Below are 26,051 nucleotides of genomic sequence, written 5' to 3' on the forward strand. Positions count from 1 at the left end.
TTCAGCCTCCTTGTATTCTCCTCCTCCTTTCCTCCCTCTCCTCCTCCTTTCCTCCCTCTCTTCTCTTTATTTCGTCCACTCTTCATCAGCGCGATTGCACGTCTTCACTCTGTCTGCGCTCTCCTCCCTCCTCCTCCTTTCCTCTCCTCTCATCCTCATCTCCTTCCTCTCCCCTCCACCCGTTCATCCTCCTTTTCTTTCTGTCCTCCTCTTCTCCTCCCCCTCTTTTCCTTGTGTTCTTGTCTCCTCCTTCTCCTCCTCCTTCTCCTCTCACCTCTTTCATCCTCCTTCCTCTCCTCCCTCGTATCCTTCTCTCCTACTCCTCCTCGCCTCCCTCTCTCTCTCCTCCCTCTCTTCTTCTCCCCTAACCCCTTTCATCCTCGTCTCCTTCCTGTCCCTTCCAGCTGTTCATTCTCCTCTCTTCCCTCTCCATTCTCTTTCTTCCTCTTCTCCTCTCCTTTCTCCTCCTCTTCTTCTTATCTCCTCCTCTTATCCTCTCTCCTCCTTTCTTTCTCTGTCCCTATTCTCTCCTCCCTCTCTCTTCTCCGTCTCTCCTCCCTCTGTCCTCCTCCTCACCTCTTTCCCTTTCCTAGCCTCTCTCCTCCTCTCTCTTCTCCTCTTATCCTTTCTCCTCCCCTTCTTCCTCTCTCCCCCTATTCGCTCTCTCCTCCTCTTTCCTCCTTACCTTTTCCTCTCTTCCTTCCCTTTCCCCCTCTCCTTATATTCTTGTCCTCTCTCTCCTCCTCCTCCTCCTCCCTCTCTCCTTCTCCTCTCTCCTTGTTCATCCCCCCTCCTATCCTCCTTCACTCCTCCCTCTTATCCTCCTTTCCTACTCCTTGCTTTCCTCTCTCCTCCTCCTACCCTCTCTTCTTCTCCCCTAACCCCTCTTATCTCCTTCCTCTCCCCTCCACCCATCCCTCCTTCTCTCTTCCCTCTCTATTCCTTTCTTCTCCTTCCACCCTCCCTCCCTCCCTCCTCACCTCTCTTTCCTCCTCCTCCTCTCCTTCCTCTCTTCTCCCCCTCTCCTTGTATTCTTGTCCTCTGTCTCTCCCTCCTCCCTTTCTCCTTCTCCTTTCACCTCTTCATCTTCCTTTCCTCCCTCCCTCCTCGTTTCTTCTCTCTCCTCCCTCTTATCCCCCTCTCCTACTCCTCCTCCTCTCCTCTCTCTCCTCCCTCTCTTCTTCTCCCCTCACCCCTCTCATCCTCATCTCCTTCCTCTCCCCTCCAACCTTTCCTCTTCCTCTCTTCCTTATCTCTTCCTCTTTTTTCCACTTCTCCTATCATTTCTCTCCTCCTCTTATCCTCTCTCCTCCCTCTTTCTTCCTTTCTCCCTATCCTCTCTCCTCCTCCTCCTCTTCTCCCTCTTTCTTCCTCTCTCCTCCACCCTTTCCTCCTCCTCTCTTCCCTCTCTAGTCCTCTTTCTTCCTCTCCTCCCCCTTACTCTTCTTCTCTCCTCCCTCTTTCATCCTCCTCACCTCCCTCTTTCCTCTTCCTCTCTTCTCACCCTCTCATTGTATTCTTGTCCTATGTCTCCTCCTTCTCTCTTTCTCCTTCTCCTCTCTTATCTTCCTTTTCACCCTCCCTCCTCCTATCCTCCCTCTCTCCTCCCTCTTATCCTCCTTTCCTACTCCTTGCTTTCCTCTCTCCTCCCTCTCTTCTTCTCCCCTAACCCCTCTCATCCTGCTCTCCTTCCTTTCCCCTCCACCCTTTCCTCCTCCTCTCTTCCCGCTCTAATCCTATTTCTTCCTCTCTTCCTATCCTTTCTCTCCTCCCTCTCTCTCCTCCTCTTATCCTCTCTCCTCCCTCTTTCTTCCTCTCTCCCTATCCTCTCTCTCTTCTTCTCCCTCTCTCCTTTTCCTCTTTTCTCTTTCTCTCCTCCCTCTGTCCTCCCACTGTCCTCAGCCTCGCTTCCTCCTCCCTTCTTCTTTCTTCTGTCTCCTCTCTCCTCCCTCTCTTCTTCTCCTCTCACCTCTTTCATCTTCCTTTCCCCCTCCCTTCTCCTTTCTTCTCTCCTCCCTCTTATCCTCCTCTCCTCCTCCTACCCTCTCTCTCCTTCCTCTCTTCTTCTCCCCTAACCCCTCTCATCCTCATCTCCTTCCTCTCCCCTCCAGCCGCTCATCCTCCTCTCTTCTCTCACTATTCCTATTTCTTCCTCTCTTCCTATCCTTTCTCTCCTCCTCCCCCTCTCTCGCCCCCTTATCCTCTCTCCTCCCTCTTTCTTCCTCTGTCCTCCTCCTCTTCTCTTTTGTCCTCCCCCTCCTGTCCTGTCTCCCTCCTCTTTCTTTCTCTCTCTCTCCCCATCCTGTCTCTCCTCCTCCACTCCTCCCTCCCTCTTTCCTTTTTTGTCTCCTCCCTCTCTTCTCCCCCTCTCTTTGTATTCTTGTTTCTCCTTCTCTTCTTACCTCTTCATCTTCCTTTCTCCCACTCTCTCCTCCTTTCCTCTCTCCTCCCTCTTATCCTCCTCTCCTCCTCCTCCTCCTCTCCCTCTCTCTATCCTAATCTCCTCCCTCTCTCCTCTTCTCCTCTCCTCCCTCTTTCTCTCACCCCATCTTCTCTCTCCTCCTCCTCCCCTCCCTCTTTTTTCTTCTTCTCCTTCCTCTCTTTTCCCCCTCTCCTTGTATTCTTGCCATCTGTCTCCTCCTCCTCCTCCCTCACCTCGTTCATCTTCCTTTTTCCCTCCTAGCCTCTCTCTCCTCCCTCTTATCCTCCTCTCCTACTCCATCTTGCCTCCCCCTCTCCTCTTACCCTTTCTCTCTCCTCCCTCTCTTTTTCTCCCCTAACCCTTCTCATCCTCATCTCCTTCTTCTCCCCTCCAACCTTTCCTCCTCCTCTCTTCGCTCTCTATCCCTCTCCTCCCATCCTTTCTCTCCTACTCTCTTCCTCTCTCCTCCCTCTTCTCTCTCTCCCTCCTCCTCTCTCCTCTCTCCTCCTCCTCTCTTCTCCTTCTCTGTCCTCCGACTGTCCTCATCCTCACCTTCCGGCTTTCTTCTTCCTCTCCTTCCTCTCTTCTCCCCCTCTCCTTGTATTCTCCCCCTCTGTCTCCTCCTTCCTCTCTCCTTCTCCTCTCACCTCTTTCATCTTCCTTTCCCCCTCTTCCTTCCTCCTATCCTCTCTCTCCTCCCTCTTATCCTCATCTCCTCCTATCCTCTCTCTCCTCCCTCTCTTCTTCTCCCCTAACCCCTCTCATCCTCATCTTCTTCCTCTCCCCTCCAGCCTTTTTTTCCTCCTCTCTTCCGCATTTATTTCTTTTTTTCACTCCTCCTTTCCTTTCTGTCCTCCCTCTCCTCCTCCTCTTATCCTCTCTCCTCCTCTTCTCCCTCTTTCTTCCTCTCTCCTCCACCCTTTCCTCCTCCTCTCTTCCCTCTCTATTCCTCTTTCTTCCTCTCCTCCTTCTCACTCTTCTTCTCTTCTCCTCTTATCCTCTCCTCCCTCTCTTCTCCCCCTCTCCTTTTATTCTCATCCTGTCTCCTCCTTCCTCTTTCTCATCTCTCACCTCCCTTTCCTCACTCCTTTCCCCTCCTATCCTCCCTCTTATCCTCCTCTCCTGCTCCTCGTCTCCCTCTTTTCTCTTCCTATCCTCGCTCCTTCTCTTCTCACCTCTTTCTTCTTCCCCTTCCCCCTACCTCCTCATCCTTCTCACCTCCCTTTCCTCCTCCTCATCTCCCTCTCCTCCTTTCCTCCTCCTCTCCTCTCTCTTCTACCTTTTTATTCATTCCTATTTCCTTGTGGTATTTGCTGCTTTGTGCGCCGTATCGTATTTTGCGTGGGGCTTCTGCATTTGTCAGTCAAAACGTTGTCTATATAAGGTGCAAATATTGTTTCTCAAAGTTGATTTTAAAAAAGTAATGCAGATATATTTGCTTATCTATCCAGGGCTCCAAAGCATCCTGGCAAAGTAGAGGCACGTCCCCATTGGACAGTTCGGGCCGGGTCAGTATGACGCGCACACTGCTGTCTAGAGAGAGGAGGTTCACATGTGACAAACTCAGACTAAGTGCAAGGGATGGATGTCAAAAAGAACTGAAAGTGAATAAAAAATCATAATAAAATGCATTCCAAATGGGTCTGGTTCTTTTGGATTTCAATTAAGAACGAAAAACAATAAAATGGGAAAACAGTTTCTTATTTCGTTTTTCCGTTTTAGTGTCAAACCAAAAAACATTTCAACATCTATCTACAATATTTAAGTTAAAGTTTATTTCACAAAACACCAATCAAAACCAGTCTTGGTGCCTATTTTAATTTAGATATTTTATTGTCTCTGATTTGACCCAGAACTAGTAAAGTAGTGGTGTGTGTGTGAGTGATGGTGGTGTTCGGAGGGGCCCATGGTGCAGATTGGCAGCCTCACCTCCGTCAGTCCGCCCCAGGGCAGCTGTGACTACACTGAGTGTTGAGTGAATGAATAAACTGTAAAGCGCTTTTGATATGTTGAAAGGCACTGTATAAATGCAATGATGAATGAATGAATGAACTCCTCGTTGCTTCCTGTTTCTCGTCATGGAGGTTTTCAACGTTGACTTTCTAAGACTTTAAAGTGAACGTGTCACTGTTAAAAAGAGGATATGACATGATAAAACTGCAATGATTTTTCAGATAAGTCCTTCTAGCGGTAGAACTTCCAGGGGAAATAAACCAGAGAGAATAAAATATCTAAACTGAAATAGGCACCAAGATTGTTTTTTGATTGGTCTGACCTGAAATAAACTTTAAATTAAATATTGGAAATAGAGGTTGAAATCTGTTTTTTAGTTTGACCCTAAAACGAAAAAATTAAAAAACAAACTATTTTCCCATTTTATTGTTTTTTGTTCTTAATTGAAATGTAAATAATAAATGCTACACAGACCCAAATGAATAAAGTGATTACAAGGCACATAATGTGTGAAAAAGGTAGAATCCAGACAAAGGAGAAAAATCAATTTGTCAACTGGACAAAGTTTATTTGGTCAAATATATTTCGCAGCTCATCCAATCATCTTCTTCAGTTCAGGTCAAAAGCTGGTGGACATATATCTGTCTGAAGGGGGAGCTAACTACAGTTAAACTACTCTGAAACTAAGACATCTGCGTGTTTACAGTTTCTGTTAGTTTGTTATACCACCAACATTCTGACCAGAACTGAAGAAGCAGCTTGGATGAGCTGCCAAACGTCTTCAACCAAATAAACTTTTGTCCAGCTGACAAATTGAATTTTCTCCATAAGTTTACACAACTGATAGTGACTCAGGCTAATTCACATTCTATTGAAAAATGGTTGGCCCTTTCCCTCCAGCTGCTGCTGTGAGGCTCTTTTTGGACTTCATTTTTATCCACTCTATATGATGAACTCTGATCGTTTTTAGTTTGTATTTTGTCCATAAATCAAGGTATGAACATCAGTAACATTAATACTGCGGTTGAAACTGCAAGTGTTAGTAACAGGCTTGATTGACAGCTATTGTGCCTCATTGCTAAGTGCCAGAGTCGAGTACTGTCAACAACCTCGCTCCTGATTGGCTCTTTGGCTTCATGCATGGATTTCCAATCTTTTGCCAATAAGCTGCCATAACTGCAGGCCTTGATTGACTACATTTGGCTGAGGCTGAACACAGTGGGTGGCATCACACTCCTTCAGTCCACTTCCATATCCAGTCTATGATGGTGTCTGAAAATACAGGATATTAGTGATTAGTGATGTCCTCAAACTTGTACCATAGCCATCATTTTGGACATCGCAGTTTTGAAATATACTGCAAAAACTAAACTCTAGCCAAGTTAAGATGAACTTGAATTAAGAAAGTTTTTGAGTAAATTTCCCCTGACAAGTGAAATGATCTGCGCGTGGAACAAGACTGTCTGTACTTAAAATATGAAAGTACATCTTGCTACACTTATGACAGGAAAAACAACAACTCTTTGCAGTTAAAATAAGAAACAAAATCTAATGTTGCTTGAAGAAAAACACTTATTTGAAATAATTTTACTTGTCAAGTTGAATCTACTCAAAGTAAAATATTCTTTAAATCATTTTAACTTATCTAGATCTTACTTTTTGGAGTGTAAATATCACTTTATAGAATCTTATGACATAACGTGAACACAGCCTATTGTATTGATAGATTCAGATTTAAATTTACAGACGGCCACATCATTTCAAATCATTGTCTAGTTTTAAATAAAATGTAGAAACAACTTTAATGTCTGATGTTGTCTCTGTTGACTCGGGACAATCACAGTCCACTGCCTGTGTCCCCTGTCCCAGCAGATTTATCCAAAACCACTGATTTGTTCCAGTTTTATTCAAGAAATGTCCCAGATGTCCCTATTTTTGACCAATTTGATACCGGTCAGCAGTAAAGAGAGGAATACCGTATTTTCTGGGCTATTAGACGCGCTCTTAAGCCTCTAATCCCATCAAAAAAACGACAGCGCGCTCCACAATCCAGAGCGCCCTATACACGAATCCACTCGGGTGTCCCAGCACGACTTCAGTAAACTACAAAGCCGCACCATCAGCAGCGCACGCAAACACACACAGAGCAGACAGCGACCGCACAGCGAAAAACACCCACAGCCACACTCATCACTCCACGCCGACGAGGAACGGAACGGAGGAACGAACCGAAAAAGGCGAGTGCAATGTGCCACTTCTAGACACAACTGAACAACTGAGTCACTGCGAACACGCAAGACGCTGTGGACGCACCAAACAAAGTCCGACTGAGTCATCTAACTGTTGTGTTTCGTTTAAAGTCCGGTGCGGTTTATTTGTGAAAAAAGTTCGAAAATAGACCATTCAATGACAGTGCGTCTTATAATCCAGAGCGACTAATAGCCCGGAAAATACAGTAAATTGTCATTTGTTTAGCTAAAATGCAGAAAACTGTGCTTGAAAATGGCCATGAAGCAAAAAAATAAAATGTGCAGAATGAACAATGTTACACACTCTTTTCTCAATATTATTTATCCTACCCATCCCAACCGGTGTGTCCCAGTTTAGAATTTTGAAAATCTTTTCACCATAGTCAAAGAGCCATTCAAAAGACTTTTTATGTTCTCTTTTTATGTTTAATTAATAAGACCAAAGCAAATGTGAGAACAAATTTTAACAAGAAATGTATCACTGAGAGAAACAACTAAAGCTTCGATCTGTTTAAAATGGAGAGTGGGAGTGAAGTTATTCATATTCTAAAGACATTACACTACAACCATACTCTAATTAAAAAACTAACTGTACCTATTATGATGCAGAATCATGTTTTTGTGTACAAACTCTCACTGGTGTTGCCTACTCTGCTCCTGTGCTCATTCTTGTGTTTTAGTTTAAATCGGTATAAAAATGCAAACACATTTGAAAGAAAATGTTGTATTATTTTTAAAAGTAAGATCCGGTCTGAACCACTCATGTAACGCCGGGGTTTCCAACCTGTAGCTCACCCCCTTCCATGCAGCTCGCCAAGGGATTTCTGAATTATACGTATTGTACTAAAAATCAAAAATGTCATTAATTAAATATCTGTTATCATTGTAAATGTACACTGCAAAATGTAAGATCTAGGAAAGTTAAAATGACTTGAATTAAGAACATTTGACTTTAGGTTTTCAAGCTTCAGCTCTTTTCTTCTTTGTCATCCTCCTTTTCAATTCTCAGCTCCTGCTTTCTTGTCTTTGTCCTTCTTTTCTCTTCTCAGGTCCTGTTTTCTTCTCTTTGTCTTCCTCCTTTTCTCTTCTCATCTGTCCTCCTTTTCTCTTCTCAGCTCCTGTTTTCTTTTTGTCTGCCTCCTTTTCTCTTCTCATCTGTCCTTCTTTTCTCTTTTCAGCTCCAATTTTCTTCTCTCTTTGTCCTCCTTTTCTCTTCTCGGCTCCTCCTTTCTTCTCATCTGTCCTCCTTTTCTCTTTCTCAGCTCTTGCTTTCTCTTCATCTGTTCCTCCTTTTCTTCTTCAGGTCTGTTCTTCTCATCTGTCCTCCTTTTCTCTTCTCATCTCTCCTCCTTTTCTCTTCTCAGCTCCTCCTTTCTTCTTTAGGTTTTCATTCCGCACTCTTCTCTCTAATTTAATGTCTCTCTCTTTTTAATTTTATGATGATTATTTATGTTTTGATTAGTTTTTATTGTGTTTTTAAAGTTTTTCTTATTCTGAAAAGCACTTTGAATTACTTTGTGTACGACTTGTGCTACACAAATAAACTTGCCTTGCCCTTGCCTTGTTTGAGTAGATTCAGCTTGAAAAGTAAAATGATCTACCAATGGAATAAGTGTGTTTTTCTTATTTCAAGGAACTTTAGTTTTTCTTTCTTCATTTAAGTGCAAAAAGTTGTTTGTGCAACCTTTATTTTCATATTTTAAGAACAAAAAGTCTAGTTCCATTGGTCATCATCAATTTTACTTTCTTAATTCAAGTCATGTTTACTTGGCTGGATTTGAGTTTTTGCAGTGTACAAGTCACAACAAACTACACTGCAAAAAAAAAAAAAAAACTATCTAGCTAAATTAAAATGACTTAAATTAAGAAAATTTGACTATTTGAGTAGATTCACCTTGAAAAGTAAAATGATCTACCAATGGAAAACGTGTGTTTTTCTTATTTCAAGGAACATTCGTTTTTCTTTCTTCAGTTAAGTGTAAAAAGTTGTTTATGCAGTCTTTATTTTCATATTTTGAGTACAAAAAGTTGTTCCACTGGCCATCATCATTTTACTTAATTCAAGTCATGTTTACTTGGCTAGATTTGAGTTTTTGCAGTGTATAAGTCACAACAAACTACACTGCAAAAAACAATATCTAGGTTAGTTGAAATGATTTAAATTGAAAAACATCTGACTTTATTTGAGTAGATTCAACTTGACAAGTGAAACTGTCTACCAATGGAATAAGTGTGTTTTTTTTTATACAAGGAGCTTTTTTTTTTTATTATTATTATTCATTTAAGTGCAAAAAGTTGTTTGTGCAACCTTTATTTTCATATTTTAAGAACAGAAAGTCTTGTTCCATTGGTCATCATCATTTTACTTTCTTAATTCAAGTCATGTTTACTTGGCTAGATTTGAGTTTTTGAAGTGTACAAGTCACAACAAACTAGCCTGATTCATCAGTCGGTTTCACTTTGTGGAAACCGTCTGACCTCACAGCATTAGAATTCATTCACTCAACAGTAGATGGGTACTTTTTTTATTTAACCAATCGCTGCTATTTGGTCGTGACGTATGTAATGCACCACTAATGGGTCTAACTGGTATATTAAGCTTTTCCCAAATCCCGTAGGAAGAAGGACAATAATGTCTTTCCCCTTGATAAAATTTACCAACCATTCTCTTTATTCCGTCTTTAAATCCTCGATCTCGGGAATTGCTGACAACACAGAATGTATGACTCTGATTGGCTGGTGCCCGAACTCGCACTTCTGGGGTTTTTGTGAACCGCCTACTGTATTCTACTGTATTTTATTTAAGTAGATTCAACTGGACAAGTAAAATGATCTACCAATGGAATAAGTGTGTTTTTCTTCAAGCAACATTCGATTTAGTTTCTTATTTTAAGCGCAAAAAGTTGTTGTTCTTCTTATTTTAAGTGTCGCAAGTTGCATTTTCATAGTTTAAGTACATAAAATCTTGTTCCATTGGCAGATCATTTTACTCATCAAGTGAAATTGAATCATGATAAAACTTTCTTAATTCAAGTTCATCTTAACTTGGCTAGATTTTGTTTTTGCAGTTTTCATTTTGATGCCTATAACTTTGGGTTATAATTGGATTGGTAAATGTTCTAAGACTCGCCTTGGCTCTTATATTTCCTGAATTTGTTGCGATCGCTAAAACTAGTCGCTCTCTGACCTTTTCGCTTTGTAAAGGAGCTCGCTGGAGGAAAAAGGTTGGAGACCCCTGATGTAAAAGCCCTGTCACACCTTGACGATTTAGAAAACGTATGCCGATGTACCAGAATTTCCCTAAAACGCTGGCATACGCTGAACCATCGATGTTTTTTTTAATTTTGGGCGTATACATAGTGTATTCATAACAAGTTGGACGTATACATAACGTATTAGTAACTATATAGAACGTTTTGATAACTTATAGAGAACTTATACCAACTAATGCTGAGCGTGTTGCCAGCATCCACAACTTATGCCTAACGACAGTCTAACCTATGCATAGTGCACTGCAGCGTATCACCGACGATCACGTCTCGTCGCCTATTAAAAGTCTGCCGCTGGACAATTGAAATCATATCATATGATATATCATCATATCAGTCTCTCTCTGTTTATGGTGCTGAATGCAACAGATGGATTGATAGGTCAGAGCAGCGGGATCTGTCTGCGAACCAAAGGCTGTAAAGTTGTGAGTGTGATCGCGTCAGCTGTTTCCTGTCTACAGGAAAACCACTCGCCACTGCACTTCTAGAGCTCAGAATACTGCACTTCTACTTTAGATACAAGACAAAACTGAGTTATTATTATTTGTGAAATGTGGTGCAATACTTCAGATACATGTTTTTAAAAGCATAAAAGACTGGAGATAAAGTCCACAGGAAGTAGAGTCACTGTCGCTAATCTGCAGCTTCACGCGTGCTGGACGTAAACAAACACACGTGCGACTCTCTCCTTTTTACTTTCAAAGAACGACTCAAATGGATTAATAGTGCGGTTTTGTCCACTGGATGTCATTATTTGCGGAGGACAAATTCTGTGGATAATACAGAGTGAGTAATAAAGTCTTCTTATCGAGCTGGTACAGTTGAATTGATCGGTTAGTCTGTATGTTGTTCTCCGCAGATCGCCTACAGGACGCTCTTTTTTAAAATGCAATGACTGTTTCCTACGACTCTCAGTGAGGACATTTTCCCACTGTGTGATATCCTCTGTGGCCGAAGTATTCTCTGATCAAGTGTTTTGCATCGGCTCATATGATATATGGGAGCACAAAGTCTGTTTCCTAAAAGTTTCCTTCCCATTTTTATACCAATTCTCCTAAACGCTTCCAGTACACCATTATCCAGTAACTACAAGTTAGAAAGACGTTCAGTGAGTTCTGCGCTCGTCTGGAACATGTCAAATACGTCTGCATATGTCAATATGTGTTGGAAATAAGTTCGATATAAGTTACACACAGGTTCAAAACACGTTACTCATAAGTTCTGTGTACGCTACACATTTTCTCAACATATTACGCCAAATTTTTCATACGTGGGCATACGCTGGCTAAATCGTCAAGGTGTGACAGCAGTTTAAAGGAACCATTCAAAACTCGTAGCCCACCCACTTGACATCCATTTTGACTGAAAACATACAGTATCTAGTTATTTGTTGACACATTTTTACTCTTTTTCGCTCCGTTACATCCCATATTTTCATGTGTTTTCCCAGTTTTTTTCGGTTTTATGTTGCCTCTGAAAGCCCGTTGTGCCTCGTCCGTCTTCATCGCCTCTTTCATCTTTTCCTCTTTGTAACTCCTGCTTTCGTCTCTTTATCATCATTCCGGATAACTCTCGCCCTCTTCTTCTTTCTTCCACTCTGCCCGACATAGTGACTAACCCCCGCTGTCTTTTCCTCACGCCGTCCTCATAGTCTCCTGCCGACTCCCACACTTTTCTTGTCTGGTCGTATTTGTCTCCCGCTTTTTTTATCTTTCCTCATCGCTTACCCCGATTCTTCTGTCTATTCCTTCTTTCTGCTCCTCTCTCTGTCTCTTGCTTTCTCCTGCTCTTTTCTGTCCTCCTCGTTTTGTTTTGGGTTTTTTTCAGCTTTCTTCTCCTGCTTACGACGGAGTATAAGGGTCAGATAAAAAAATAATAAAAAATGCTGGCGCTACGAGAAACATTTCGACATTAAAGTCGTAATTTTACGAGAATAAAGTCATATTTTTACAAGAATAAAGTAGTAATTATATGAGAATAAAGTCGTAGTCAAAATAAAGTCGTAATATTATGAGAATATCGGCTGCTCGGAAAGTCTGAACGAGTGGAGAATGGAGAATTCGGAGCATTTTGTAAAGGAGAAGAATCTGTGTATCATTCGACTGAACAAGGACTGAATCAGGACTAAACCAGGTCCGGAACCAAACCAGAAAGACCAGGATTGAGACTGGGACCAGACCAGGACTGAGGCCGGGGCCAGACCAGGACTGAAAACGGTTTAGTCCAGGTTTAATCCTGGTTTAAGTCACGGAAATGGGAAATGGCATTTCAGTGACTTTAAAATGCGATGCGGGACTAATGCGCCGCATACGGACTGAACCAGGACTGAACCAGGACTGAATCTGGACTAAACCAGGACTAAACCATTTTCAGTCCTGGTCTGGTCCCGGTCTCAGTCCCAGTCTCAGTCCTGGTCCTGTTCCCGGTCTCAATCCTGATCTCAGTCCTTGTCTAGTCCTGGTCTAAGTCCTGGTCTCAGTCCCGGTCTGGTCTCGGACCTTGTTTAGTCCTGGTTCAGTCCTGGTTCAGTCCTGGTTCAGTCCTGGTTCAGTCCTGGTTCAGTCCGGAGGCACAAATAATGAAGAAAATTGTTGTTCGTTTTCTTATTTTTGGTTTTATATTGAAAAACAAGGTTTTTCTTCTGCTGCATTTTTCACTTTGACTTTGATTTTATTACGACTTCATTCTCGTGATATTATGACTTTATTCTCATAATATTACGACTTTATTTAAACTTCGACTTTATTCTCATAATATTACGACTTTAATGTCGAAATGTTACGACTTTATTCTCTTAGCACCAGCATTTTTTTTTTATCTGACCCTTATAGTCCGTCGTACCTGCTCTCTCGTGTCTCTCTCGGACTTCTACTCTGTTCTCATTTCTTCAAACTCCTGCTGTTTTACGATCCTCTTTTATTTATCCTCTTCGTCTCTTGGTAGCTTCAGCTTTTTCCTTCTCTTTGTCCTCCTTTTCTTTTCTCTTAGCTCCTGCGTTCTTCTCTTCATCCTCCTTTTCTCTTCTCAGCTCCTGTTTTTTTCTCATCCGTCTTTTCAATTCCCAGCTCCTGTTTTCTTCTCTTCATCCTGCTTTCTTCTCATCTCTCCTTCTTTTCTCTTCTTATCTGTGCTTTTCTCTTCCCAGCTCTTGCTTTCTTTTCTTCATCCTCTTTTTCTCTTCCCAGCTCCTGCTTTCTGCTCTGTGTCCTCCTCTTCTTTTCTTTTTGTCCTCCTTTCTCAGCTCCTGCTTTCTTCTCATCTTTCTTCCTTTCCTCTTCTCAGCTCCTGCTTCTCTTTTTCCTCCTCCTTTTCTCTTCTCAGCTCCTGTTTTCTTCTCTTTGTCTTCCTCGTTTCTCTTCTTTTTGTCCTCCTTTTCTCTTTTTTGTCCCTCTTTCTCAGCTTCTGTTTTCTTCTTTGTCCTCCTCCTTTTCTCTTCTCATCTCTCCTCCTTTTCTCTTCTCAGCTCCTGCTTTCCTCTCATCTGTTCTCCTTTTGTCTTCTCATCTCTCCTCCTTTTCTCTTCTCAGCTCCTGCTTTCCTCTCATCTGTTCTCTTTTGTCTTCTCATCTATCCTCTTTTTCTCTTCTCAGCTCTTTGTCCTCTTTTTCTTTTCTCAGCTCCTGCGTTCTTCTCTTTGTCCTCATCGTCTCCTCAACTCCTACGTTCTTCTCATCCGTCCTCGTCTCTTCCTAACCGCTGCTTTCTTCTTATATTATTCTCCTTGTCTTTTGGATATTTTTGTACTCTTCGTCTCTTTTCTTCTCTCGCCAACTCCCGTTCACTTTTGTTTGTCCTTCTCGTCTCCTCAGTTTTTTTTCATCTGTCCTCTTTCAAGTCTCTCTAACTTCTCGTTTCATATTTATCCTCCGTCTTTTGCTGACTCCGGCTTTCTTCTCATCGTGGTAGCTCCTGCTTTCTTCTCACTTGCTTCTGTTTCTGTCCTTCGCTTAGCTCCTGCTCTCTCCCGTTTGTCCTCCTTTTCAGGGTGTCCAGACGTCCCTATTTCCCCGGGACAGTCCCAGTTTTGAGCCCTGTGTCCCCTGTCCCAGCAGATTTATCCCAAACCACTGATTTGTCCCAGTTTTATACAAAAAATGTCCCCGGTGTCCCTATTTTGGACCAATCTGATCCCTGCCATTAGTAAAGAGAGGAGAGAAATTGTAATTTTGTTTCGGTAAAATGCAGAAAACACAAAGAAAATGTGACTATACTGACTCACACGTTCGTCATGAATGGTCTGTTTTCCTTAATTACGCGCTCGTTTCACAATTTTATTATTAACATCCACCAAAAAAAAAACGGATGTTCCAATTTTTTATTTTGAAATTCTGGTCACCCTGCTCCTCCTTTTTAATCTTTTGTGACTCCTTCTTTCTTCTCATCTGTCCTTATGTTTTGATAACTCCAGCGTTTTTCTCATCTGTCCTCCTCCTTCTCCTGCTGTCTTTTTCTCTTTTGTCCTCTTTTATGACTCCTTTCTTCTCCTCTTTTGTCCTCTTTTGTGGCTCCTCCTCTCTCCTCTTTTGTCCTCATTTGTGACTCCTTCTCTCTCCTCTTTTGTCCTCCTTAGTTACTCCTTTCTTCTCCTCCTTTGTCCTCTTTTGTGACTCCTTCCTTCTCCTTTCTTTTCGTCTTTTGTGACTCCTTTCTCCTCTTTTGTCAATTCTCCTCTTGTCTTTTGTCCTTTTTTGTGACTCCTTCTCTCTCCTCTTTTGTCCTCTTTTGTTAATTCTCCTCTTGTCTTTTGTCCTTTTTTTTGTGACTCCTTCTCTCTCCTCTTTTGTCCTCTTTTGTTAATTCTCCTCTTGTCTTTTGTCCTCATTTGTGACTCATTTTTTCTCCTCTTTCATCCTCTTTTGTGACTCCTTCCTCTCTCCTCTTTTGTCCTCTTTTGTTAATTCTCCTCTTGTCTTTTGTCCTCATTTGTGACTTATTTTTTTCTCCTCTTTCGTCCTCTTTTGTGACTCCTTCTCTCTCCTCTTTTTCCTCTTTTGTTAATTCTCCTCTTTTGTCCTCCTTAGTGACTCCTTCCTTCTCCTCGTTTGTCCTCTTTTGTGACTCCTTCTCTCTTGTGTTCCCAGCTGGAGTGTGATAACTTCATCACGGTCATGCAGAAAGTGAACGACACGTTCGTCGTGTGTGGGACCAACGCGGGGAGCCCCAGGTGCTGGATGCTGGTAAGACTCTTCTCTCTCCTGAATGCAGTTTGGGGGAAAGCTCATTAAACCTCTTATTTTGTGTGGAAATGGATCGCTGTGGAACAAGCCGTTATCAAATAATACTGAAGAAGAGCTTTATGAAAATGTCTCTGAGTGCTGCAGAAATCACACAATATCCAGTAGTTTTTATCTCTATAGGCTCGATTCACGCTTACGTCATAAATTAGGACGACATTTTGAAACATGCGATGACAACTTGTGGTAGGGGTGTAATGGTCAGTGCTGGGAAGGTGACTTTTAAAATGTATTCCCCTACAGATTACAGATTACATACCCGAAAATGTAGTTTGTAACGTAATCCAGTAAATTACTTAAAGTGAGTAATGTAATCTGAATACTTTGGATTACTTGATTTGCTGTAGAGAAACAAAGATGAGGATATCGTAACATAAGATGTTTTGTCTGATAAAAGAAAATAAAAGGCCCGGACTTTACTGAACCAAATTAAAAATATTATTGATAGAAGAAGAGGAGACACGGTCCACACAGCATGGTTTAGTCCTGTTAAATCCTGTTTTAGTCCTGGTTTAGTCCTGTTAAATCCTGGTTTAGTCCTGTTAAATCCTGTTTTAGTCCTGGTTTAGTCCTGTTAAATCCTGTTTTAGTCCTGGTTTAGTCTTGGTTTAATCCTGGTTTAGACCTGGTTTAGTCCTGGTTTAGTCTTGGTTTAGATCTAGTTTAGACCTGGTTTTAGTCCTGGTTTAGACCTGGTTTAGTCCTGGTTTAGTCCTGATTTAGTCCTGGTTTAGTCCTGATTTAGTCCTGGTTTAGTCTTGGTTTAGTCCTGGTTTAGTCCTGATTTAGTCCTGGTTTAGTCTTGGTTTAGTCCTGGTTTAGACCTGGTTTAGTCCTGATTTAGTCCTGGTTTAGTCTTGGTTTAGTCCTGGTTTAGACCTGGTTTAGTCCTGATTTAGTCCTGGTTTAGTCTTGGTTTAGTCCTGGTTTAGACCTGGTTTAGTCCTGATTTAGTCCTGGTTTAGACCTGCTTTAGTCCTGATTTAGTCCTAGTTTAGACCTGGTTTAGATCTAGTTTAGACCTGGTTTTACTCCTGGTTTAGACCTGCTTTAGTCCTGCTTTAGTCCTGGTTTAGTCCTGCTTTAGTCCTGGTTTTAGACCTGGTTTAGATCTAGTTTAGATCTAGTTTAGACCTGGTTTTAGTCCTGGTTTAGACCTGGTTTAGTCCTGGTTTTAGACCTGGTTTAAATCTAGTTTAGACCTGGTTTTAGTCCTGCTTTAGTCCTGGTTTTAGACCTGGTTTAGATCTAGTTTAGACCTGGTTTTAGTCCTGGTTTAGACCTGGTTTAGTCCTGGTTTTAGACCTGGTTTAAATCTAGTTTAGACCTGGTTTTAGTCCTGGTTTAGTCCTGGTTTTAGACCTGGTTTAGATCTAGTTTAGACCTGGTTTAGTTTCTGGCAATGAGTGGAATTACGGAAAAAAAAAAGGGGGGATATAGCTCAAAATGTGAAAACAAGAAAATACCGCCGTGTAATCCATTTACTTCAACAAAGTAACTGTAATCCAATTACCTCTCATTGAAACAGTAACTGTAACTGAATACAGTTACTCATAATTTGTACTCTGATTACGTAACTCCAGTACATGTAATCTGTTACTCCCCAACACTGGTAATGGTACATGCATTTGTGCTGAACCGTTTCAGTACGGGCGTTTGGTTCGGTGCAGGGCTGTGTACGAGCGAGTTCACGCAATTTGTGTGTGTTTACATTCTGCCACTACAAGTGCAGCTACACGGAGGCTCGGCTCTTTAATATTCACAAGAGAACTTGTCCGTGATTGAGGTGGCAGTGTTTCCTGCAGCGCTTTATAGTTAGGAGATCCACCTTGACGATTACCTCCCTCCCGCCTTGACTACATCCCTCCAAACCACGTGAATCCTTGCAAAACTACGGTCATCACACCCCTTTCCTCATTTTTGGCCTTTCTGTCTTCTGTTTTTCTGTCTTTACTGCAGACAATGTGGACAAGTTGTTTGTTCTGGTAAAAAATATGAAGATTGAGTAAAACGTCACATTAAAACTGTTAGTGCTGCACTTTACTTTTAGTGTTTTTTATAATATTTTATACATTTGTTGCTTATTTAAGAATATTTTATTTAACTTATTACTGTATTTTCCGGGCTATTAGACGCGCTCTTAAACCTCCAACCCCATCAAAAAACGACCGTGCGCCTCACAATCCAGAGCGCCCCATACACGAATCCACTCAGGTGTCCCAGCACGACTTCAGTAAACTACAAAGTCGCACCACCCGCAGAGCACGCAAACACACACGGAGCAGACAGCGACCGCACAGCGAAAAACACCTGCAGCCACACTCATCACTCCACGCCGACGAGGAACGGAACAGAGGAACGAACTGAAAAAGCGAGTGCAATGTGCCTTTCTGAGCCACAACTGAACAACTGAGTCACTGCAAACACGCCGACAATCCGTTGGTCCCAGACAGCACCCTCCCTACACGCCACAACTGAACAAAGCCCAGAGTCACCGTGAACGAACAAACAAAGTCCCACTGACCCATCCAACTGTTGTGTTTCGTTTAAAGTCCAGTGCGGTTTATTTGTGAAAAAAGTTCAAAAATAGACCCTTTAATGACAGTGCGCCTTATAATCCAGAGCACCTAATAGCCCGGAAAATACTGTAGTATTACCAAGCAGCACTTAGCATTTATTTTATTTTCCCATTTGTGTAATGTTAAAACTAATTGTTGGCTTAATCAAAACACAAATAAGCAACAAGCAAATGGTTTTACATTTTGTTCCCATACTGTACCGAAAATGAATAAAACCGTGACCTTAAAACTGAGGTACATACTGAACTGTGTGTACTGTTACGCCCTTAACTTTGGTGTAGTTACTGACACTGGGCCCACCGACCGACTGTGATAAAGCCAATGAAGTAAATGTGATCAGCAGTAAAATGAAGACTGCATACGTATGTGCTGTTTGGAATCATCTTGAATTTGGTGCCTCATCTCTTGTAATCGCGTGTACCCAGTGCGTTCAGAGTTGTGTGTCAGTGGGGAAAAGATGAAAACGGAGATATGGTTGTAATTGTTGATTAGCCGAACATAACGGAACGCCTCAATAACAAGGAGATGAAGAAAACTGGGACATTTTCAATTTTTTCCTACATTTTGTCAGACTTACTACTGCGAACAGAGCCCGCTGGAAGTTGTCATCGCATGTTTCCAAACGTCTTCCTGGTTTGTGACATAACTGTGAACAGAGCTTATTGCATCATCTACATCAGCTGTCCCCAACCCCCATTTGGTCATTTTTTTCTCAGTTTCGTTTTGAGCCACTGGTCCGTGAAAATATTGTCAGACATTGGTACCAGGCAGGCCACACATAAAAAAGTTGGGAACCGCTGATCTAAATTGCGTGTATAAAGCAAGCCTGTTGATAGATATTTAGGGGCCCGGGGCAAGAAACCTCACATGGGCCCCCACCTAATATAAACCAATAGGAAGAGGGTCTAATTCTGAGCCCCTAAGACCCTGGGGCCCTGGACAACAGACCCCTTTGCCCCTTTCTGTCGACTCCCCTGTTTATAAGCTTTGGGCTGGACGTTGAGAACAAAATAATACAAATTCTTATCAGATAAAGATAAGCAGTGTTGGGAAGGTGACTTTTAAAATGTATTCCCCTACAGATTACAGATTACATACCCCAAAATGTAGTTTGTAACAGAATCCATTAAATTACTTAAAGTGAGTAATGTAATCTGAATACTTTGGATTACTTGATATTGTCATGCTTTTTAGTTTAGTTCTGGTTTTAGTTCTGGTTTTAGTCCAAGTTTAGTCCTAGTTTAGTTCTAGTTTAGTCCTAGTTTAGTTCTGGTTTTAGTTCTGGTTTAGTCCTAGTTTAGTTCTGGTTTAGGTCCTGGTTTAGTTCTAGTTTAGTCCTGGTTTTAGTCCTGGGTTTAGTTTAGTTCTGGTGTAGTCCTAGTTTAGTTCTGGTTTAGTCCTGGTTAAGCTCTAGTTTAGTCCTAGTTTAGTTCTGGTTTAGTCCTGGTTTTAGTCCTAGTTTAGTCTTAGTTTAGTTCTGGTTTAGTCCTGGTTTTAGTCCTGGTTAAGATCTAGTTTAGTCCTAGTTTAGTTCTGGTTTAGGTCCTTGTTTAGTTCTAGTTTAGTCCCGGTTTAGTCCTGGTTTTAGTCCTAGTTTAGTCCTAGTTTAGTTCTGGTTTTAGTCCTGGTTTAGTTCTAGTTTAGTCCTGGTTTAGTTCTGGTTTAGGTCCTGGTTTAGTTCTAGTTTAGTTCTGGTTTTGGTCCTGGTTTAGTTCTAGTTTAGTCCTGGTTTTAGTCCTGGTTTAGTCCTGGTTTAACCCAAAATGTGAAAATTATCGCCCTGTAATCCATTTATTTCAACAAAGTAACTGTAATCCAATTACCACTCACTGAAACAGTAACTGTAACTGAATACAGTTACTCATCATTTGTACTCTGATTACGTAACTTTGGTACATGTAATCTGTTACTCCCCGACACTGAAGATAAAACGGTGATTTTTGTAGTTACATCATTGCAGATTACTCTGATGTGGCCAAGCTTTTAAAACTTATATTTTAAAACTTATTCTTCATCTTATTTTCAGATTTATTATCTACTCATTAGTTTTGAATTGGATTCATTTTAGTCTAGATGTAGTTTATTTTAAGATAACTTGTCAAGTAACATGATCTTGCTGCATGGACAGAACATTTCACTACTTTTAAGTCATTTTCTGGTAGATTTAAGTGTTTACATTTTACATTTTAGCCAAGCTTTTTTGCAGTGCGGTGTTTGAAACCTATTTGTCACTTTCCTAACGCCTTTCCAGCCTCTTCATTTTTCACAGAGTTTATTATGTGCATGTTTCACAAATGTTCAAAGCCCAAAGAAAGAGTTTTGCCATCACACCACTGATAATGACAACTAGCATGCTAACAGTGCACCAGCAGTGTTGGGGAGTAACTGATTACATGTACTGGAATTATGTAATCAGAGTACAAATTATGAGTAACTGTATTCGGTTACAGTTACTGTTTCAGTGAGTGGTAATTGGATTACAGTTACTTTGTTGAAATAAATGGATTACAGGGCGGGATTTTCCTGTTTTCACATTTTGGGCAAAATCCCCAGGTCTAAACCAGATCTAAACCAGGTCTAAACCAGGACTAAACTAGATCTAAACCAGATCTAAAACAGGACTAAACCAGGACTAAACCAGATCTAAACCAGGACTAAAACAGGACTAAACCAGATCTAAACCAGATCTAAACCAGGACTAAAACAGGACTAAACCAGGACTAAACCAGGTCTAAACAAGATCTAAACCAGAACTAAAACAGGACTAAACCAGGACTAAACCAGGTCTAAACTAGATCTAAACCAGATCTAAAACAGGACTAAACCAGGACTAAACCAGGTCTAAACTAGATCTAAACCAGATCTAAACCAGGACTAAACCAGGACTAAACCAGGTCTAAACTAGATCTAAACCAGGTCTAAACCAGATCTAAGACCAGGTCTTAAACCAGGTCTAAAACAGGACTAAACCAGGACTAAACCAGGTCTAAACTAGATCTAAACCAGATCTAAAACAGGACTAAACTAAACCAGGTCTAAACCAGATCTAAACCAGATCTAAAACAGGACTAAACAAGGACTAAACCAGGTCTAAACTAGATCTAAACCAGATCTAAACCAGATCTAAACCAGGTCTTAAACCAGGTCTAAACCAGGAGTAAACCAGGACTAAACCAGGTCTTAAACCAGGTCTTAAACCAGGTCTGAACTAGATCTAAACCAGGTCTAAACTAGATCTAAACCAGGTCTAAACTAGATCTAAACCAGGTCTAAACCAGGACTAAACCAGGTCTAAACCAGGACTAAACCAGGTCTAAAACCAGGTCTAAACTAGATCTAAACTAGATCTAAACCAGGACTAAAACCAGGTCTAAACTAGATCTAAACCAGGTCTAAAACCAGGTCTAAACTAGATCTAAACCAGGTCTAAACCAGGACTAAACCAGGTCTAAACTAGATCTAAACCAGGTCTAAACTAGATCTAAACCAGGTCTAAATCAGGAATAAACCAGGACTAAAACCCGGTGTAAACTAGATTTAAACCAGATCTAAACCAGGCTTTAACAGGACTAAACCATGATGTGTGGATGTGTTTCCTCCTCTTCTATCAATAATATTTTTAATACAGTTCAGTAAAGTCTGGGCTTTTTATTGTGTTTTATCAGACAAAACATCTTATGTTATGATTTCCTCGTCTTTGCTTCTCTACAGCAAATCAAGTAATCCAAAGTATTCAGATTACGTTACTCACTTTAAGTAATTTAATGGATTACGTTACATTACGCTACATTCTGGGATATGTAATCTGTAATCTGTAGGGGATTACATTTTAAAAGTCACCTTCCCAACACTGTGCACCAGGGTTACTTTCTTTGTGTACACACTTCCGCTCTGGATTGATACTTGTGTAGATCTGAACACAGTGCCACACACATCAGTCTGGAAATGAGCCAGGATAGGTGAAGATATTTATTCAAGCCTTTTACGCGTTGTTTCAAAGCATTTCCATACATTTACGCGGAAAACACAAAATGCACTTACTGTTGTGTACAAATGTATTTAAACGAGTCGGAGCCAACCACACTGCGTCTCATTTAGGGCTCTTTCTGTTGCTAATGTACCAGTTTCCGAGCACAGCTGAGACCGGGCGCGTTCACAATCAATGGCCATTAGCGTTCGGTTATTTTCTCATTTCTCCTCCGGTCGCGTAGATGAAAGCCAAGCCTTATTTATTATGGCTCAGGATGTTTTTGCTGAGTGAGTTTGTGTAATGAAAGAAACGTATTAGTTGAACATATACCGAGCTGGTGAAATGAGGACAGCGTATTCAGAAGGCAGAAGGGTTGAAACGCATATGACCAATTAGGCTGCTGTAAAAGAGGAGGAAATGCAAAATATATTATAACGTAACATGCCTGATGCCTGAAGATTTAGCTCCCACGTGACAATTCTCCATAAATATACAAAAACATGATGCAAAACTGTACACAGCAACTTCACAGCAACTTCACAAACCTGACGCGATGTGCAGTCGTTTCATTAACAGAACGCACGCTGATTGTGTTGATAGTGCTCTGAAGGGGGAGTGACTTACAGTGGAGAGCAAAGGGAAAGGGGACTCATAACATCAAAAACTAAAGTGAAACTTGAATATGTAGTTTTTGCCAAATATAGCATTTTCAAAACAATAAAAGGTAAAGTGTGTAAAATTAAGAGTGTAAAATGAAAGATTTTTGCTAAAAACCTTGCCAAGTTTTTTTCTATTTTTTTACTATTTTGATAAACAATTGTACTTAATGGCTGGACACAGGCAGCAGATGTAAAATATATACTGTAGAACAATGTTTCTCAAACTCTGGTCCATGTACTACAGATGGTACTTGGCAGTGTTGGACCTGAACCATAGATCATGAATGCGTTCATATTTTGGATGAATGTGAACTAAACACACTGTATTACTGCCTGTTGAATGAACTGTGAACGTGTTAGTGTTCCAGGTGAAAACCCGGCTAAACACACCGTAAAGAGCCATATTTAGCGGAAAACATTCAATCTGGCAACAACACGAGCCACCAGCATCACATCCCCACATGCATCGAAAGAAGACAAAACAAAAAAGAATATAGAGGGATCTTCGCGCTCTACTGTGCATGTCTCTTGCAGACAGAGCCGCTGTCCTGTCTGTATCATGTCAGTGTCTTGAAGGATTTCAGCAGATTTCAGACTCTCCTGGGGGCGGGGTTAGGTGTATCGATCAGGTATGAGTGGATGTCTAGCTAATGAAGTTTGAGACATTTCTTCTCACCTGTTTTAATGCATATGGGACGTATCCCCTGACCCTTCACTAATGTTAATTTAGCATCATAACTTATTTTATCACATAGTGATTGATAGATTGATAATTGTGTACAGTAATTGTGTGTTACTGGAACATGAAGTGTGACAATAACGCTGTAACTTCATGTTAACAGCACAGACAGCAGCGGCTTTCTGCACTCAGGCTGCACACATCCCCTCTGCTGACAAATAAACCCTCTGTACTGTACAGGTGAAAGCTGCAGCTGCTCCTCGTGTGGACTGAACAGAGCAGCACTGGTGAAATGCTGTTCCCTAAATGCTCATGTGAACCTTGGTTGGACAAGGATCAAAATTTGATATGACGATGAAATCTAACACATAGTTTCATTGTTAAGACTGATAAAATAACTGCTGACAATGATATTGAAAAAATAATAACGTATTGAAAAAAAATAACAATATCTTGGAACTATGAACGAACTATTGACTATTGACTATAAACAATTAAGAACTATGAACGAACTAATTTGTTTGAAAATGTGTGAACTGAACTCTGAACTAGTTCATGTAGAATATGATCTTTCCCAGCACAGGTACTTGGAAGGCTTCAGTTTGTGGGTTTGTTTAATTTTTATCCACTTTTTTCCCTTCCTTTCGACAATTTCTTGTTTAGAACGACAGTGGAAATGATGCAGTTCACTTTTAGACCTGGTCCAGCCCTGGATTAGACCCAGAACAGTACAGTTCTATACTTAACTGAGATCTTGTGGTACTTAAAAGGCCAAATCTTTTATTTTGTGGTACTTGGTATAAAAAAAATTTGAGCGCCCTTGAAGTTGGAGTAATTTCACTGTTACTTAGCAACCACCACTCCAAACAAATCATCTTTTATTTTCTTAAAGGAATATTGAAACTGTCAGAAAAAATGTCTTGTTTGTGTGGAAATTGTGCTTGCCTTTTTAAACTGAACCGTGTATTGATAATGACTAGATAGAATAATATAATATTCAATATTTTTCTTTGAAACTTGACTGGTGTAAAAGTATGACACATATTTACTACAGGTACAATCCCACCAAACAAAGTAACAATTAGAAAAACATCTAAACTTTTTATATACATTTTAAGCTCAATATATTACACAAAATTGGTGTGTTTCAGATGACATCACAGCATTCTGTAGACCAATGTTATTTAATACAGATGGGGGGCTGCTAAAGTAAATACAGTTAAAAGTTGTTTTTTGTTGTAACACAGACGGTTAATGGATCTAGACACTAAAAATATTACATTAAAGATTTGTGAATAAACGTTTTGGCTATTTTATAACAAAGTACAATGTAATTAGAAGGAATATCTGGCTCTTTCCCCCAATCTGGAAGTATGACATTATTTTACGCATTCTACAATCTGAAAACCACCAATAGAGATGGGAAATTCCAGGGCTGAAATTATCCAAATGATTCTTGTGAAGATATATGGAGCATAGAATGATAATAAAATCTGGAAGATTAATCCAAGATGGCGTCGTATTGTTTTCAATGGCCTGTGCTCCCTGCTGCTGCTGCAAAAAAGTTCACTTCTGCATTTACTTCCTCAATGGGGGCACAACACGGTCAGTTTGAATTCCCAAAAAATACATTTCGCTCTATGGGTGAAGTCTTTCTGGGCCCAAGCTCCCGGGAGCTGCAGTACCTGGAGCGGCCACTAGTTGGACTCGAGTCGGGACATAGGGAGAATGTCTTATCCAGTTTGTATTATAGATTCATGGTATGGAGTTTAAAAACACAAAGGATCACATCACAAGGTGGAACAGAGTGTTGTGAGTGTGTGAATGAAACAAAACACAACTCTAGGTACTATATTTTTTGATGAGGAAACATTATAACATAGATGTGATGTAATTATATTTGGCCCCTGAGATCAAATCAAATATGTATTAGAGCTGACCCGCTTGCTTCAGATAGACTATAGAGACATTATTTAAAATGTTGTTATTATTTTATATTTTGCTTGTTCTGGATTCAATGTTTAAGCAAAACTATTATTAAACATTTATTTTAATAAGAAAAGGTTTAACATTACATATCTCAAAAGAAGAGAAAACATGCAGATCAATGTTAGTTAAATATTACTGTATTTTCTGGGCTATTAGGTGCTCTGGATTATAAGACGCACTGTCATTAAATGGTCTATTTTTGAACTTTTTTCACAAATAAACCGCACCGACTTTAAACGAAACACAACAGTTGGATGGGTCAGTGGGACTTTGTTTGTGTCGTTCACGGTGACTCTGGGCTTTGTTCAGTTGTGGCGTGTAGGGAGGGTGCTGTCTGGGACCGCTGGATTGTCGGCGTGTTTGCAGTGACTCAGTTGTTCACTTGTGGCTAGAAGTGGCACATTGCACTCGCTTTTTCGGTTCGTTCCTCCGTTCCGTTCCGTTCCTCGTCCGCGTGGAGTGATGAGTGTGGCTGCGGGTGTTTTTCGCTGAGCGGTCGCTGTCTGCTCCGTGTGTGTTTGCGTGCGCTGCGGGTGGTGCGACTTTGTAGTTTGCTGAAGTCGTGCTGGGACACCTGAGTGGATTCGTGTACAGGGCGCTCTGGATTGCGGGGCGCACGCTAGTTTTTTGATGCGGTTAGAGACTTAAGAGCGCGCCTAATAGCCCGGAAAATACGGTAGTTAAATATTTAGTTTGGCTCACGACTTAGTCCCAGTTTTTAATTTTGGCCTCTGTGAATTTGAGTCTGACACGCCTGACATAGATCATGGTTTATTCAGTGTAGCAGACTTACAGTATATGAAGATTGGAAATAAGAAAAAAAGCTCCAGTCAAATAAGAATAATCAATTGAATGAATTTAGATAAAGTATAATACTTTTATTACTGATTCATTGTGAGGCAAGTCAAAGACTGCAGAGAACCAGATAATACTCCAGACGCAGCCAACACTGTCAGAGTTAATACTAAATGAAATTATATTCAATTTGGAGTTAGAAAAAGACACATTTCTTGGATCATTCCCACGCTGGCTAATGATGTTAATAATG

The 26,051-nt window shown here is 40.9% G+C and overlaps 1 protein-coding gene across 1 annotated transcript in view; it reads left to right on the plus strand.

The window, feature by feature from the left end:
• The window catches only part of si:ch211-113g11.6 (uncharacterized protein LOC559008 homolog), a 225,038-nt gene that overhangs the window by 78,807 nt on the left and 120,180 nt on the right, over positions 1 to 26,051 (plus strand). The window contains exon 4 of the mRNA XM_055163474.1: positions 14,975 to 15,070. Coding sequence (XP_055019449.1) covers positions 14,975 to 15,070 — 96 coding nt within the window. The remainder of the gene's footprint in view (positions 1 to 14,974; positions 15,071 to 26,051) is intronic.

Source organism: Boleophthalmus pectinirostris, unplaced genomic scaffold, assembly GCF_026225935.1.
Source record: "Boleophthalmus pectinirostris isolate CB_2022bp ecotype Guang Dong unplaced genomic scaffold, ASM2622593v1 HiC_scaffold_6, whole genome shotgun sequence".
Taxonomy (NCBI): Eukaryota; Metazoa; Chordata; class Actinopteri; order Gobiiformes; family Gobiidae; genus Boleophthalmus; species Boleophthalmus pectinirostris.